General features: G+C 41.0%; 1 protein-coding gene across 13 annotated transcripts in view; it reads left to right on the top strand.

Annotated features, from left to right (window-relative positions):
• celf5a (cugbp, Elav-like family member 5a) overlaps positions 1–16,009 on the top strand; it is a 185,794-nt gene that overhangs the window by 149,253 nt on the left and 20,532 nt on the right. For 12 of the 13 annotated variants that reach the window (XM_085266047.1, XM_085266039.1, XM_085266036.1 and 9 more), the window contains exons 4-6: positions 4,183–4,311; positions 6,511–6,590; positions 14,533–14,679. In XM_085266047.1, the coding sequence (XP_085122173.1) occupies positions 4,183–4,311; positions 6,511–6,590; positions 14,533–14,679 (356 nt within the window). The remainder of the gene's footprint in view (positions 1–4,182; positions 4,312–6,510; positions 6,591–14,532; positions 14,680–16,009) is intronic. The other variant, XM_085266040.1, reaches the window with a different exon arrangement.

The raw sequence follows: 16,009 nt of genomic DNA on the forward strand, positions 1-16,009 counted from the left end.
ACTGCCTTTCCGCTGCAAATAATTGAGAAAGAGACAGTTAGAAAAGGGAAATTTGAAAACAAGGGAGCGCCTAAAGCTGTTGGTATGCTTTCCCTCCTCCCTTCACTCCCATTTCCATCCCATTCCCTTCCTGTCTCACGTCCCTTTGCTTCCTTCATCCTACCCACCGCTGACAATGATTTACCCACTCCAATGGTTTGCCTCTTTCATCCATCCTGGCTTATCAAGGACTACAGGACTGTATGCACAGCAACTTACAGTATGGGCTCATCACTCCCACTCTCCCACACATTTACTCTCTCCCTCTCTCTGCGTCTCTTCTTCCCCGGCTTCTCTCTCTTTTTCTTTTCATCTTGTTGCTCCAAAAACTCCCATTCTGCCCCATTGCTATTCACAAAGTCTCAATCCACTGTCAAATTCTTGCATAGTAATGTAGCGTAATCATCAAACGCAGCGCAATAAGTCTACAGTATATTAGACTGTGCTGGAGATGTGGTGTATTTTTGTTTATTGTGAAGAGGAGATTTTTTTTAAACTTCCAGTGGAAACAAAGAGAAGAAAGTATTGTGCTTTTGAGCTTGAGAACACACGCATGAGAAAGGGATTACTGCGCTATTGTTTGTCATGCACGTAGTTTAATGGTTAGGCAACAGCATGAAAAATTGAGATATGAAATATTACTGATTTTAATTTGCTTTAGTGCTGTTAACTCTAAGAGTTCACACAGGGCCAACATGCTTAGTCTGAAAAGTTTATATTGATTAGAGCAGCTTCAAATGGACCTATAAATCTTATAGGAAATCAATATTTATAACGAGACAGCACACTGCCAATTCATTATTCTGGAGTTTAATTTCCAATGCATTTATTCCAAACAAGCATCTGTTTAGTAACTCAGAGTAAATTAAACATGATGGGGAGGTGAATATCAGGACATCAGTGGTGTGTCACTGAAGTTGAATACAGTACTCTGCTACAGTGAGCTGTAAATGCATCTTAATGCCTTAATACCTGAGAAAGCTATTAAAAGCTGTCAGTGAATCACAAATTGAATTTAGTTTCTTTCTGATAAAGGATACACAGAGAGGTGCTCCTGAATTTACTGTGACAACTGAAATCAACTGAACATGGTCCAGGAAGTACTGGACCAGATGCATAAAGGTCTGCGCAAAAACGGCTACTATTTTATGTATGCACAAAGGCAGAAGCATAAATACACATTCCTTTTATTAGACTTATAAAAGCATGCATAAGCATGGCACTCTTCTGAATCTCATCTTTAGCCATGAATTGGTAGATCGCTGTTTCTGTCACAAGCTTTTTTTACACTAAATATGAAAGAAAGATACTCTCTAGAAGAAATGGAGAAAGGGAAAAATTGAGTATTTCATCGTATTAGTTCGGGATTTATGAAAGAAGAGCATACAAAAAAAACAAACAGTAAAGGGAAGAAGTAACAGAGGCTCTGCCAATTTATATCACTGTGTCCAGATTCTTTAAAAGATCCAGATTCAGAAATGTAATGAAACAAGGTATTGACGAAACCAAAGGAAAAGACAACCTTTTCCCCCTCTGTTTAAATCAGTATCATTCACACAAACAGACATATGTATATAGCTTTGCACTGCAGTGAAAATGCAGATTATTTGTAATATGTGCTGCAGCTTGTAACACAGCAGTGATTAAACAAGAGATTAGTATTAACTACACTTGCAGCTAGCAGCGGCTTTGCAATTAGCAGCAGCCTTGGGTGCTGTGAGAGTTTTGTAGCTGCAGTTAGCGGATGGAAGTTAGCAGCAATAGCAGTTGGCAGCACTCAGGCGGGTTAAGGTGATTCCCGAGAAAATGTCAATACTCTGTAGTTACAAGATAGTTAACAGTGGGGCATGCACTCATGTGTATACTGTGTGTGTGGTCATGGGGGGAGAGCTGTTATCTCTAATCCGTTGTATCAGGGGATGCAAGGGTATCCTTGTTTCTGCGTCTAATTTTTTTCTCCCTCCCTTTGTCCCTCATTTGTTCGTTTTTTTTCCTCCCCTGTCAGATATCTGTAAATGACTGTAGGTGTTTTCACTCTGTTTGTGTCTGTTTGCACACCGCCTGTGCTGCAGCGTTGTAGATAAATGAGATAATGTTTCTATTGGCAATGAACACAAGACCTGAATTCCCAAGGGAGCGTTTTAGTTGAGAGCAGCCAGAGCAGAATCCTAGACAGTGGAACAGATCTACTAGATGATCTGTTTTCATGCATTGTTAGCTTGTTTTCAAAGCACATTTATGTTCCACAACATGTACTCCATCTCTTTCTCTCTCGCAGCTGCAGATTAGGAACTTCTGCTAAATACAAAAGAAGCAGATACTCTGCAGTCACCATCTCCACATGTCTCCATACCTCTGTCACACATAATGCAAAAATAAATTAGAATAAACACAATTTTAAAAGACAATAACACTGTGAGGCTTTTGTGTAATTCACTGTGAACTGATATTGTGATACAATAAAGAATGAAAGGCACAGAACTGTTAAAGGTTCTGCACTGGTACTTTTCAGACCCGCATAAGCTACTACCTAGAGCCCAAGTAGGTACAGTAGGAGCTCAGATGGCCTCCTCTCTGTCACAGGACCGTATGTAAGATTTGGTCTGACGGCATTCAGGGAAATATGTGCAGTCCAGCCCCATCCCCCACTCTTGACTCATCTTGCTGATCCAACCTCAGAATTTATATTCTCCCTCCAGCAAAAGGAAGGACCATCTTGGCCTTTCATTTTCCAGTTCAGGGCTTTTCTTTTTTTGCAGATAAATGCTCTCCAATCCACCCTGACAGATGTCACATTGCATCACTTCCATTTTGATACATAGCCTCTGATCCTGCCACTTGCAATAAGGAGCCGGCACCAGGGATGCCCCTCCCTAGACAACGCTCTGACACGGGTGATTATTTTAAAGGTGCATCATTGGGGTTGCTGAGCGCTGAAACCGAAGCTGGGCGCCATGTCCATACACACTCTCTGCCGTGCTCGCTGCAGGAATGTGGGTATCAGCTTGGCTCAGGGTCAGAGAGCAGCAACGGCACGACACAATCGATAGCCGTCGCAGGTCACCCCGACACCAGGCAATACCCCTGGCGGCGATTTTTTTTTTGCTGCTGTCCTGCCTCTCGCTCAGTCTCCTGTGATGGCACAGGTCAGTGTTGGAGAAACAATCTGTATAAAAGGAAGATTTTTAGAGCTTCTGCTGCCAACTGAGACATGCTGCACTGTGGCATTAATCATGGAAGGCCAGAGTACATCAGTAAACACAGCGTGTCAGGTCAAGGTAAAGATCAGATCCCAAAGCATTTAACAGGACTCGGTGGCATACGGGCTATCTGTTGAAAAGTCAGCGTTATTCATGGCGTGTCTCCCAGCCTTCGTTGCTCACTGGAGAGACACGCCATTGTTCACTGAAGAGCACACTGAAATATTTCTCTGGCTGCACAAAAAACACTGGATCAGCAGCAATTAGTAGAGTAAGAGAGAGATAAAGGGAGGAAGGGAGGGAGGCGGGCAGTTGAAAAAGAATGAGGGGAAAAATGTAGAATCAGCGAGAGAATAAGAACGCAGGAAAGAGATAGATGAATAAAGGGGAAGGAGAAAGAGTGAGTAAAAGAAAGAGGGAGAGAACTGGAGCTTTCAGCCAGTACAGTGTGGTGTGTAGGAGGTTAGAGCTGCCTGGAGCCCCTTCCTGCTTTTAAAAGGACCAAAGACTCTCTCATTGTCTTGGGTCTCTGTGGCTGCGTGTGTGAGCATGTGAGAAACCTCTTCATTAGTCTACCATTTCCCTCCTTTCTTCTTTCCAGCCCCTGACCACTCACTTACCCCCTGCTGCTATAGTATATGTGCCCACATGGGACTAAACCCACTTATAGTGGAGATTTAAAATGATCAGTCTGGGAAAAGAGATAATACAATGTGACTCGAGGCCAACCTGCACTAAATAAACTAGACAGTTACTTTACTGTACCGAGGCTCCGCGAAAGTGTCTTTGTTCCTGCGGAAAATGAGACTTCCTTTTTAAATTGCTGTCTCTGTTCCACCAACGGTGACTCTACTGTACAATTCACTATTGTATGCTCTTAAATTGGTTTCATAATTGAGGTCAAAGTTGTAATGTAATCTTTTGACTCTTGTTTTTGTTCCAGAAGACAGGAAGTTGTTTGTTGGGATGCTGAACAAACAACAGACCGAGGAGGATGTCTACCGCCTCTTCGAGCCTTACGGAGTCATCGAAGAGTGCACGGTCCTAAGAGGTCCTGACGGAAACAGCAAAGGTAAGAGCCGTGATACAGCTGACAGCATTATTTAGGTCACTGACAAAGAAGTGACAGTGCATCCGAGTGTGTGTCTCAAATCTGTGCAGCACATCCATCAGATATAGGTCAAGTAGCCCGACTGGTTAATTGATGTCAAAAATTTAACGTTATGTTGTTTGGGACACGGGATTGTCAAAGTCTAATAGTTTCTAAAAGATGCCATATTTAAATTTATCGTTACTCTAATTAGGACAATGTTTTTGCTTTTAGTCTTGCTACTAGTCCTGGAAAACCCAGCTCTCTCACCACATGTGATATCTTGCTGTGATCCCACCTAATTCAGCAATGATTTAAAAATTACCCTGTTGGCTTTGCAAACACTTTTTCAGTATTTACCTGAATTTCCTGCATAACAAAATCCCAGTCATTATCCTGCTGATGTCTATTGTTTTGAATGTACCGCTGGACTTTACGCAGGTACTGAAGTGTTGATATCCCGAAGCCCTTTCTGAGATAGCCATGCAACAAAGAGCAAAGAGACCAGTGGTTTTTCATGTCTCTAAAGCCTATTCCCCAGCCGGGGCTTATGGAAATCGTTATGGAATTATATCTAAAAGGGTTTGAAGAACATTCTGACTCTGCAGTACGCTGGAGGAGGAGAAAAGAAAGACGGATGTCAAAACGATTCAAGTGTCCCCACTGTGGGGATGGGAACGAGTTGCATTCTTCTTTGTGGCTGTGCAGTATTTATGCTCCGTCTAAGTTAACTGTCAACACTCAAGTCATTATCCTCTATTACATCATCACAATTCTTTTTTTCTGGTAATGGCTGAGAGTATCATTTGAAAGTCTTTTTATAGTAATAATTATTATTAGTAGTAGTAGCAGTACCAGTACTAGTAGTATAATTATATCATATCAAATAAAAAACATCTAAACAAGTGAAAAAAAATTCATCACCATGTTGCATCTCAAAGTCCTGTGATACAAAATGACATGTAGAGAATATTTTATGCTTCCTCACCGCTTCACACGTTCAGTTTTTTTAGTTTATTTAAAAAGGTGCAGGAAGTGTTAAATGCATAATTATACTGATGTATGGTTTGTACTACTGTGGCAAAATCCTTGTCCAGGTCATAGCGAGCTCTAGCCCCGATCTATTCATATCTCAATAGGGGGGGCAGTGCTTTGACAGCTGAATGGGCATCGTGATAGGCTGGTGTCCATAGGCGTAAGCCCATTAACAGAGGAAGAATGGCAGGGTGACTGGGTCAAGCAGAGAAGATGATAAGGAGACTGACAGTATGACAGATTAAATAATTTTAAAAAAGGAAACTTAACATGAAAAAATGAAATTAGGTGAAATGGGGTGTAATTATAAAAGGACACGGTGGCTCAGTGGATAGTCCTGCTAGCTCAGACAACAGACCCAGATTTAGTCCACATGTGTTTCTGTGTCAGTCGCTGGGCATCTTTATTCGCTCTAGCTTTCTCACATTTTAATAAACTGAGCTCAGAGACCTGCATGAGCAGTCGGCTGGACAGTTACTGCAAGTTTCACAGAGAATGCATTTTCTTTTGTCTTGAATTAGATGGTGATGCATCTTTTAGTTTCTGCCCCTTCAATCATTTCTACTAAGGGTACTTTCTTGGTTGATTTTGAAAGAAAAAGGTATCATAGCCAGACCCTAAAGAGAGAAAATCATAGTTCTTTAAGGACAGTACAGCAAAGAGGTTTGATTGTTTCGGGCCTTGTTCAAATCAGAGGAAGTGATCAGAACATCTTGTCGTAGAAACAATTAATTGTTCTGAGAACCTAGATGGTTTGCTAGTTAAGTTTAGCCAGTTTAGCTCGTGTTTAATATGCACAGACAGGCATGTGGTGCTAAATAGCATGCTTTTCTGCTTCATCAGTGCAATCTCTTGCCTGCAGCTTCTGCCTGCTTGTCTGCCTGCCTAATGCCTGGAGTTGGGCAGCCTGCTGTGCAATGAGAGGCTCTCACTGCACAGCGATTTCTGTGGTGTCAAATATAATTCAACTATTATTATTATTAATTTATTAATATATTGTACACTGTTAAAGGCTCACTTGAGTGAACACTGTACAGGATATACAATATATTTCTCTCTATATTAATATATACATGTGTAAATGTACTTCTTTGTATGTTTGTGTGTGTTTACCTGTGTGCGGTGTGCATCTGCTCTTTCTTCCAGGTTGCGCCTTCGTTAAGTTCTCCACACACACCGAGGCTCAGTCTGCAATCAGCGCGCTCCACGGCAGCCAGACTATGCCAGTGAGTACAGCTGTCTCCCTCATATAAAAGCACAGAAACCCACTCAGGCCACAAAGCATCTGTAACATCCACAACACTTCAATAGCTGCAGTCCACGTGTCTTGCTATGGAGCTTTAAATTCTCAGCTTCGACGTTTGAATCAACTGAATCCATCTTTATAAATATGGCAGATTTTTAAAAAAAGATCCAAAAACAAATATTCTGCTGTCTTTGTAATTAACACGGTACTTGAAAAAAATCCTAATCTGATTTCCAGATAAAACTGTTTAGAGTGATAATTGAATTTTGGATGAGTCATCAATCAGTAGTTCTGTTTGCATAATCAGTGGATAGAACCCCAGTGTGAGATTACATTAGCTCCTTATGTAAGCACACTGTGTCCTCTGAATTCTCTCCGCACTAGCTTTACTGCGAGCACAAAAAGCTGTACTGCTCATTTGTATGTGTCTCGTGTTTAAGCAGGGTCCCTGTATACCTGATTGTGTCAAAATAAAAGCTACTTACTCTGCACTTCAAACCTGAATAGAGTTATTCTCCATGACATTCGGCGAGCGGACAGAGAGTCATGACTTGTTTTATACAGTAGCCTGAAGTATACTTTGCTTTCATCCTCGTTTTTGTTTCGGCAGCTCTCGTCTCAGAAAGGCTGGGGCAGTGAACTCCCTCCCACCCTATCGCACAGGTGTTGTGTTTCACTGTATGATTTCATTATTAATGGTTGCCAATGTGTGGCTCGAGAGAGAGGAGCAGAGAGAACCACTTGAAGCCAGCTGTGCCATTTTGGCACAACCTCTGAGTCAATCTAAGTGCAAATGACTGCAGGTCATGAGGAAAGACTCTGGATGTCCATTTTCCATAGATACCCTCCTTCTGTGTTGCTCCATTCCCCTATCTCTGCTACCTCTCTGCCCTCGCTCGTCTCTCTTTGGCAGCCTCTCGGGATATTAGGCAATAGACTTGTTTACTCCACCTTTCACCACATTGGCTGCTGAATTATTCATCCAACTATAAGCAGGGTGCTGAAAGGATGAGGGGGGGAGACTTGGAGAGAGAGGGAGAATGAGACAGAGAGCGAGGGGGCAGAGAGAGAATGAGTGAATGGACAGGATTTATACCTCCTGCTCTGGTAAATTGATTATAGAAATCTGATCAGCATCTCATATCCTGTGGCTGCTGGAGGAGCAGGCACAGTGCGCCTGCCTTGCTGAGATTAGTGGACCTCCGATGGTCTATTATGCCTCAGCAGGACAGTTCTATTCAGAGCAGCGTGTCCGTCAGTGTAGCAAAGATCCTGGAAAAGACATGGGCCGCACATCCTGTGTGTTAATTTAACATCGTTTCGATTGCAGTCGAGTCACGACTGCAAAAAGAAGTCATGTACAAGCATGTTAACTGAATGAAAAAGCATTTATTTACCAAATGTTGAGGTGGATTAAAAATGAAGAAATCAAACAAAGAAATAAATGCCACTGACAGCCAAAGAGACAGAGAATTTATTATCAGGCAAATCAAACAAGCAATTCCCTCATTCCTTCATATTTCAGTCAAAAAGATGACAATAATAAAGACCTATAGCAGCAGTGGCTGAGGTGTACCGCACAGAATATTAACACTACAGCAAATGAACGCCAGCGCCCCAGAGCATGAACACTTGCTTCTTAGATTTTATGCGTGTGCACACAGACGTACACGAATGCATGTGTGCGCATGCATAAATATCTACAAATAGAAGCACTTTGTGGGTAAAACATTTGCATGAGCACATGCATGCACACTCGTTCTATACCGCTCACTGCCACATCCACGTCCAGCCACGGACTAGGGTCAAAGGCTCCCTGACTGATCTTATTTTCCAGCTCGGAGGACTTGAGCTGAATACATTTGTGTTATTCATGTAGAGAAGGAGTGGGCATTTTGTATGTATTAATCTGTGTGTGAGTTGGAAATGAAAAAGGAAATCTGCATCAAGAGACTGCACGAAGAGTGCTGGCCGCTGCATGCTTAGAAGTCCATTGTGAGCGTACATACACTTGCATTTGTTCCATATGTGGAACTACCCATCCGGCATCAGCGGCCGATCACACTCTAACCCATCATAATTCAAGCATAAATATCTCTTCTCACGTATACTCTGCCACCATCCCTTGATCACCAGCTGCTATCGCTGGTGTGCACGCACCACCAAAGTTCAGGCCACGAGTGCCTCAATTAAACATTTAAATTCTAGCGCTGTAGAGCAAATTGCTGGAATTCAGCAGGGTGATGTAGGAAGAAAGTCTCAGGACAAAATTACACAGAGATGACGGGGGTGTGGGTCAGGTCCGCAGAGCCATGCTGATTTTTTTTTCACTCCGTATGCGCAGCAGCTGAGTTCGAGGCAGTTTCAGCTGACACAGGAACTGAGATATAAGCAGCAGAGCAGGATGATGGAAGGATAAGCGCACAACAAAAGAAAGCAAATGAGGTAATGCTTGCTTAGAAGAGAGAGCTAGATGATTGAGAGTGCAAGAGAAGAAAAAAAAGAAGTTTAAAATTCATCTAAATGTGATTCCCCATCTCCTGAATCTTGTCAGTTACTTCAGACAGAGAACAGAGTACATATGCAAGTGCTACGAGTGCCAGGATTTAATACCCAATAAGGCACGTCTTTTAATGAAATGAAAGAGGCAGCCGATGCAGCGGTATACATATAAATACTGGCATAAGTAATAATCTTGTTGTGTACTCAATGAAATGTGGAGTGTTAATGTCAGTCTTTCACAGGGTTGATTAATCTTTGTGTTGCTGCTCCCTAAACAACATTCTGCTTTTATTTAAGTTAGGTCTTTAATTTCAATCAGTATTGTTTCTAGCAACTCAATTTACATTCTAATAACCAAACAAGTTCCCAGTCATCCATTATTATAAGAGCTAAGCTTGAATAGGAAGTCCATTTATCCTTCTATGGCTAGCTGGGGTAGTGTAATGGTTGGCCTCACTGGAAAAACAACCATAGAGTAACTCCGTGCAAATGCCAAAAATTAATAGTTATATCATATAAGAGTACTCTATACAGCTTTAGTATAATTCTGAACATGACTGAAGGAAATGCCTTTCACCGTGTATTTAGAACAAACTACGGAGATCCTGGACATTCGTGTTCTCTGCAGGTTCCTCCTACAGTCCAAAGATCTCCATGTTAGGTTAACTGAGCTGCAGCAAAGGTACTGACACAGACTAGAAAGAGAGAGCATATTTCTCCTATATTGGCTTCCCTTCACTGGCTCCCTGTTAAATCCAGAATCAAATTTAAAATCCTGCTCCTCACATACAAGGTCCTGAATAATCAGGCCCCATCTTATCTTAAAGATCTCATAGCACCATATCACCCCAACGGAGCACTTCGCTCTCAGACTGCAGGCTTACATAGAGTATTTAAAAGTAGAATGGGAGGCAGAGCCTTCAACTTTTAGACCCTTCTCCTGGATTCAGGAGACAGACACAGGCTTAAAACTTTCCTTTTTGCTAAAGAATATAGTTAGGGCTGGATCAGGTGACCCTGAATCCTCCTTTAGTTATGCTGCATAGGTGTAGGCTGCTGAGGGATTCCCAGTGTTTTTTCTTCATTCACCTTTTTTACTCACTGTGTTTTTACACTTCTCTTTCACAGTGTGTCTCTGTCCTGTCTTCCTCCTTTCACTCCGACCGCTCACAGGAGATGGTTTGGGTTTCCTGTGGTTCTCTTTAGTATTGTAGGGCATCTACATAACAACATAAGTGCCTTGAGGCACCTGTTATTATGACTTGGCGCTATATTATTAAAAGTGCCGTAAATTCTGTTAACTGGTGATTGTAAATCAGCCATAGGTGTGAATATGAGTGTGACTGGTGCCAATGGTGAGGCCCTGTAACAGACTGCCACTCTACTTGTATAAAAACTAAACAAAGGAAAGATTATACAGAAAATGTACATGTAATCAAATTACATAAAGTCAGTATGCATATTTTGAAATATTCTTTGAGTTTTGTTAAAAGATTGCATATATTAAATTAGTAACTCAATGTTACTAATTAATTTTTTTCAGATCTTTAGTTTCTCTAAGTTGAGGTCCTTTGTCTTGAAATGATTGAAAAGTTGAATGAATGACTGAATGACCTGCTGCGACTAACTGAGTAACAAAATTAGCAATTTGACAGATTTTGGCACTCGCATTAAAGAGATTTAAAGCTCTCCGTAGACTCTTCTTTTTACAGTCGGAATAACTTACTCCTATTAATAAAGTGTTTTGTGTCATTAATACACTTTTCTTTTATATTCATCTTTCCATCACACTGAATTATGGTTTGTAGCGAGCTGAAGCCTGTCACGGCGTTTGAAAACACTGGACAGGAGGCTTAGGATGTTCTGATCCTGAGATGCTTTGGCTGTGAAAATATGTTAATACCAAGTACCAATGTGATACCAGTGTTTAAGTTTAGTGTGTTTTCTTCACTGTGAGAAAGAAATTTTAAATTATACTTTACATATAAGGAAACATCAGCAGATTCTGAATATATAAATATAAATTTTCTGAATTGTTGGTATGAAAAATCTAACTTATGTGCACCTGTCTTATTTCAGATCAGCGCGAGAGTCATTAGTCTGCTGAAATCTGCTGTCATTTACAGTCACAGCAGTTTCTCCTTTCCTCCTCACGAGGGTGCGGAGCTGACAGGAGGCAGCTGAAATGCAATCACATTTAACATACATGTTGCTGCGTTGACAACAACAAGTTGTGTTACTGCAAGTATAATTAGAACTTACACCAAACCAACATCCTTCGAGCTTCCTGCTGACCAAACATGATGAGAGTGAAAGTAAAAGAGTGACTCAGAGAGAGTGAAACTATCACCATCTGCTTTTTTTCAGCTCACAGTTTGCAGTTAAATTTGAAAAAAAAACAACAACATATAAACAGAAGCTGTTGCCTTCAAACTCCTGACATCCTGTTGTGGACAGGTTGCTGGACCATGGCAGAGCTTCTTAAAATAAATGTGAAAAACATTCCGACTGTATTATGTTGATTTGGAGTGTTGTAAAATTTTTTAAGTATTTCTTAATAGGTGTGCGAACAAAGTTACAGCATGACTGACCCCAAAATACAGGAACACCATAAAGGTCTTCACTGTGAGACACTTGAAGCCAAGACACAGACTGTATCTCCCAGTACTGGACAGAGAACCAATCTTCCTTCTAAGTTATCAAATGCAAGCAGGCATTAAAGTTAAAAGAATATGAAATATATATCACTAGGTATGAGGCTTTATCTCCTTCATTCACATGAGGGTTTGCAGCTTGTGCAGCTTGAGCAGACACCAACACAACCATCCTTGGCAACGAGAAGAAGCCATAAAGAGGCAGACTTTCCTTTTGGTTCTAAGTCTCTGTAGTAGCTTTTTATCCTTCCTGTTTAACTCCCGCTTCTTCAGTGGCTCTCTAGGCAGCTGGGAGACACCCGGCAGGGGGATTCTGCTCACACTTGGCAGCTTAAAAATTTAATGAGACTTTCACTTCACACTTCATCCTCTTCTCTTTATAGCAATGGAGATTCTGCTCGCTGATATCCTGACAGGCCTAAATGGGAAAACCTCTGAGATAAACAAATGTGGCAATGGACGCTTAGCCGACAAGCCATAAAATTTACGTGTCCTTAGGAGAAACAGTGGGAGGGCAGTCTCAGTGTAGAGACCTTGAAAAAAAGCTTTGCAGCGAGTGGGACATACATGCAAGCGTATGAAAGCAAATGGCACAAGGCCCTTGTATAATAAGACAGGCCAATAAACTTTGTTTCTCAAGAAGGGACACTTTAGTTCTAGATGGCAAAGGGCTGACTGCAAAGTTCCAACTTAATCTCCTTAACCAGAGGAAAAGCTCATAGTTCTCATTACCAAAGAGCGACCTTAAATAGCTTCTTTAACTGTGAAGGCGAGGTAAAATATTCAATATATACTAGAGCATCTTGTCTGTATTCTGCTGCACACTCCCAAAGTTAAACCTCATAGCAAGGTTAATCGTACAGATAGTAAAATGCTCGACAACAACAAACGCTAAACTTGCAATTGTGTCACTGTCAACCTTGAAGTGTCTCTGCTTAGTGTTAATATATGAGGTTTTGCTTAAGAGATTGAGAAGCATTAAGAATTTTTTTATTGTGTTTTTCTATCTCTTGTTTCTGTATTTGTTATAGAATCGTATATGAGTCAGAGTGAATGCAAGGCGTCTTATTCCCATCTGATAGAATTGCATTAGCACTGCACAAGCTAATTTCTCATTAGCCAGAGCCAGTAAGTGCTCAATTCGTCTGTTAGCCAACTAGCCTGCCAGTCAGTCAGTCACTCAACTTGCTATACAGTCAGTCTTTTAGTCACACAGCCGACTAACCAACTGACCATTGACATATAGTACTGCAAGCCTGTAGTTCAACCAGCTAGCCAGGCTAGTTGGCTAACTGTCACTCAACTAGCTATACAGTCAGTCTTTTAGTCACACAGCCAACTAACCAACTGACCATTGACATATAGTACTGCAAGCCTGTAATTCAACCAGTGAGTTAGCCTGGAGGAGAGGGCTTGTGGGAATATTGAGAAATGTGGGGAGAAAGGCAAAGGAAGAACATAAAATCCATATGCTACAGTCGAAAAGGTCCAATGCCTGTCTTTGACCGTTTTTTGCTGTCTGTAGATATCTTTATTAGAGCGATACCTCAGTAAGGGAAAACACACAGAAAAGAGCATAATAAAGTCAAATTAATTATGCAATAATAACCTGCTAATGCAGATGCCATTTGTAACTATGCACCTGTTGTCCAACACAGCTTCTTCGATATTTGACTCAGATCCAAAACATTACCGCCTTTAGAAGTTTGAAAACTATAACCCAGTCCAGGCGCTTTACCAGTCACCACTGCTATTGACAATCTTGCATCAATTTCAGGGAGCCTCCTATCGTGACTGACACACAACCTTTCTACACTGTCAGATCAGAGTAATATTTCGGCCTTTTATGTGGATCGATTGGCCTGTTTGGGGGCGCAGAGGGGAGGAGAGGCGGAGCACACAAAAGGTCAACTGTAGCGCTAAATCATTTGAAGATTCTTTAATGAAGGGTGTGTGGCAGACACACCTGCTGGTTTCATTATTGGGCTGCAAAAAGGGGTAATAGTTTTGATATAGAAATGAATTGCCAAAGACACAGAAACGAGGAGGAGACTCAAACGGAAGCTGGGCAGAAGGAGAGAAATCGCCCTGAAAAGAAGAATTTTCTTTGAAGAGCACTTCTACCCAGGCCAGTAGGAACTGCTGTGCATTGCAGGTCTTTTAACCTTAACAAAGTAGCTCTGATGTTACATATATGTACCGTACCGGATAGGGAAAAGCCTGGAAGGGCATGAGGGATATAAACTATTTATGATATAAACAGTGAGTCGGCTTTGCCCTGAGTGACTTTGTGTATGTCTCTCTCTGACTGAAAGAAAGCAGGCTGATCCTGTCTGCATATCTGAGCTTTTCACTCAATAAATAGAACATTTTTATTCTTAACGCAGCTGTCCGTTTTATGTTTATGTATGCCAGCCACAATTTTCTGCAGTAATGAAAAGCAAATCTCTGACACACAATTAGAGATGCTCACTAGGTATCGATGTTAACAGCAGTTGTTGTTGCAAATGAACATGGCAGACTAAGAAATTTGAAATAATAACCACTAACGTTCTTAATGCAGTTTTTTTTTAAGTGTTGGTTCACAGCTGTCTCTAAATGTGTAGTTAATCATAAATGCAAATTTTCTCAAGGCCTTTTGCGTATATGTATGTACCACATTCATTTGCTGAGTGTAAGTGTGAGGGCTACATGCAGTTAAGTGGCTGTTTGTTCCCTCATCTGATTTCTTCCCTTTTTTTCTTTCTTTCCTTCTAACTCACTCAGGGTGCTTCCTCTAGCTTGGTGGTCAAATTCGCCGACACAGACAAGGAGCGCACCATCAGACGTATGCAGCAGATGGTTGGGCAGTTTGGCATCTTTAACCCAGCCATCGCCCTTCCCTTCAGCACCTACAGCTCTTACGCACATGCGGTGAGTTGGAAAAGGCATATGTAGCACACACAGTAGACTTTAAAGGGAGAAACAATAAGATTATATTTCATTTTATGCATGGATAATGAATCTTATTACTTTGTAGTACACATACTTAAAATTTTAGTAGCAGTGAGTTTCATATTCTGGCAATGTTTCACATCTTCACTCTCAAACAATGACATTTTAAAGGATTTGATATACTGTACCTAACACTGGAAGAAAAATGTTAAAAATATTTTATCTACTATCATTAATCACCATAAGCATGTATTTGCATTTGAGTAGGCAAGGAATAAGCGATGTGGCGACTGGAAATCGTAGAAAGTCAGGAGCATTCAGCGAGTCCAAGTGGCTCCAGCTTCAATTTTTTTCAATATCGAGGCAGTTGAAGCGACTATCAACAAAAACAAGCCACGATGTATTTCACCATCTGACGAGGTAGTAAACATATTACAGGGTTACCTAAGCAGCTGGAGTTGCTAGCGACAAATCAACAACCACAATGAGATGTCCAGCGACTATGTCGTTCCCCTCATGGTGGAACTGTTTTGCTTTAAAACTCTTATTTTATCATTTTTAGCCACAGCAGGCATTGGATAAAACCTAGCAATTAACTTGCTTTTAACTCGTGCATAGTGGCACATTTATCAGCTGAAAAGACAGAAATGTGGTAAACAGCAGACCAGAGTGACTACGATTGGGCCTCATTCATCGGTGGCTGGAAACGCTCAGCATAAATCCTGCTTTTGATTAATACAAAGCGACATTAACTCTTTATCAAGCAGACATAAAGCTAATTAATTTTTGACTTATTAACCTGAAAGGCAATATATTAAAGTGCTGCGCTCGCAGTATCTTCTGTATTGGGGGCAGTTGTTTACACTGCCCCCAAGTGGCCAGAAGATATGTGAAATCGTGTTTAATTCAAGAATTTGTTCCAACAGCCAATGAAAGCTGCAGATGGTAGATATTATATTTGGAGCCAACATCTGGAGAATTTATACCCTTGTGCCATCATCATAACTCATTTCATTTAAAACAATTAGATTTTAGGTATGAAGGCAGAATAACAAAATAGTGTAATTTTAATGTGGCTTGGACTCCATTTTTTCCAGTATAAATCTACAAAAATTCTGAAATCAAAGTTCTAAAAAAGGGAAACATGTTGGTGGTTTGAACGTAGGCTTTTTAACATCTTTTACTTAATAATCCATGTTGGGATGATGACTGACCAAAGTGTTAGAATTTACATCAGTCACACAGGCAAATAATTAAATGAGGATTCCGCTGTTGCAGTGAAACGTCTTTGAGCGAATTCACTGCACGC

Source organism: Mchenga conophoros, linkage group LG23 (genome assembly GCF_057382185.1).
Source record: "Mchenga conophoros isolate Kocher_MC1m ecotype Shallow Benthic linkage group LG23, M_conophoros_male_GT1.1, whole genome shotgun sequence".
In the NCBI taxonomy this organism is placed as follows: domain Eukaryota; kingdom Metazoa; phylum Chordata; class Actinopteri; order Cichliformes; family Cichlidae; genus Mchenga; species Mchenga conophoros.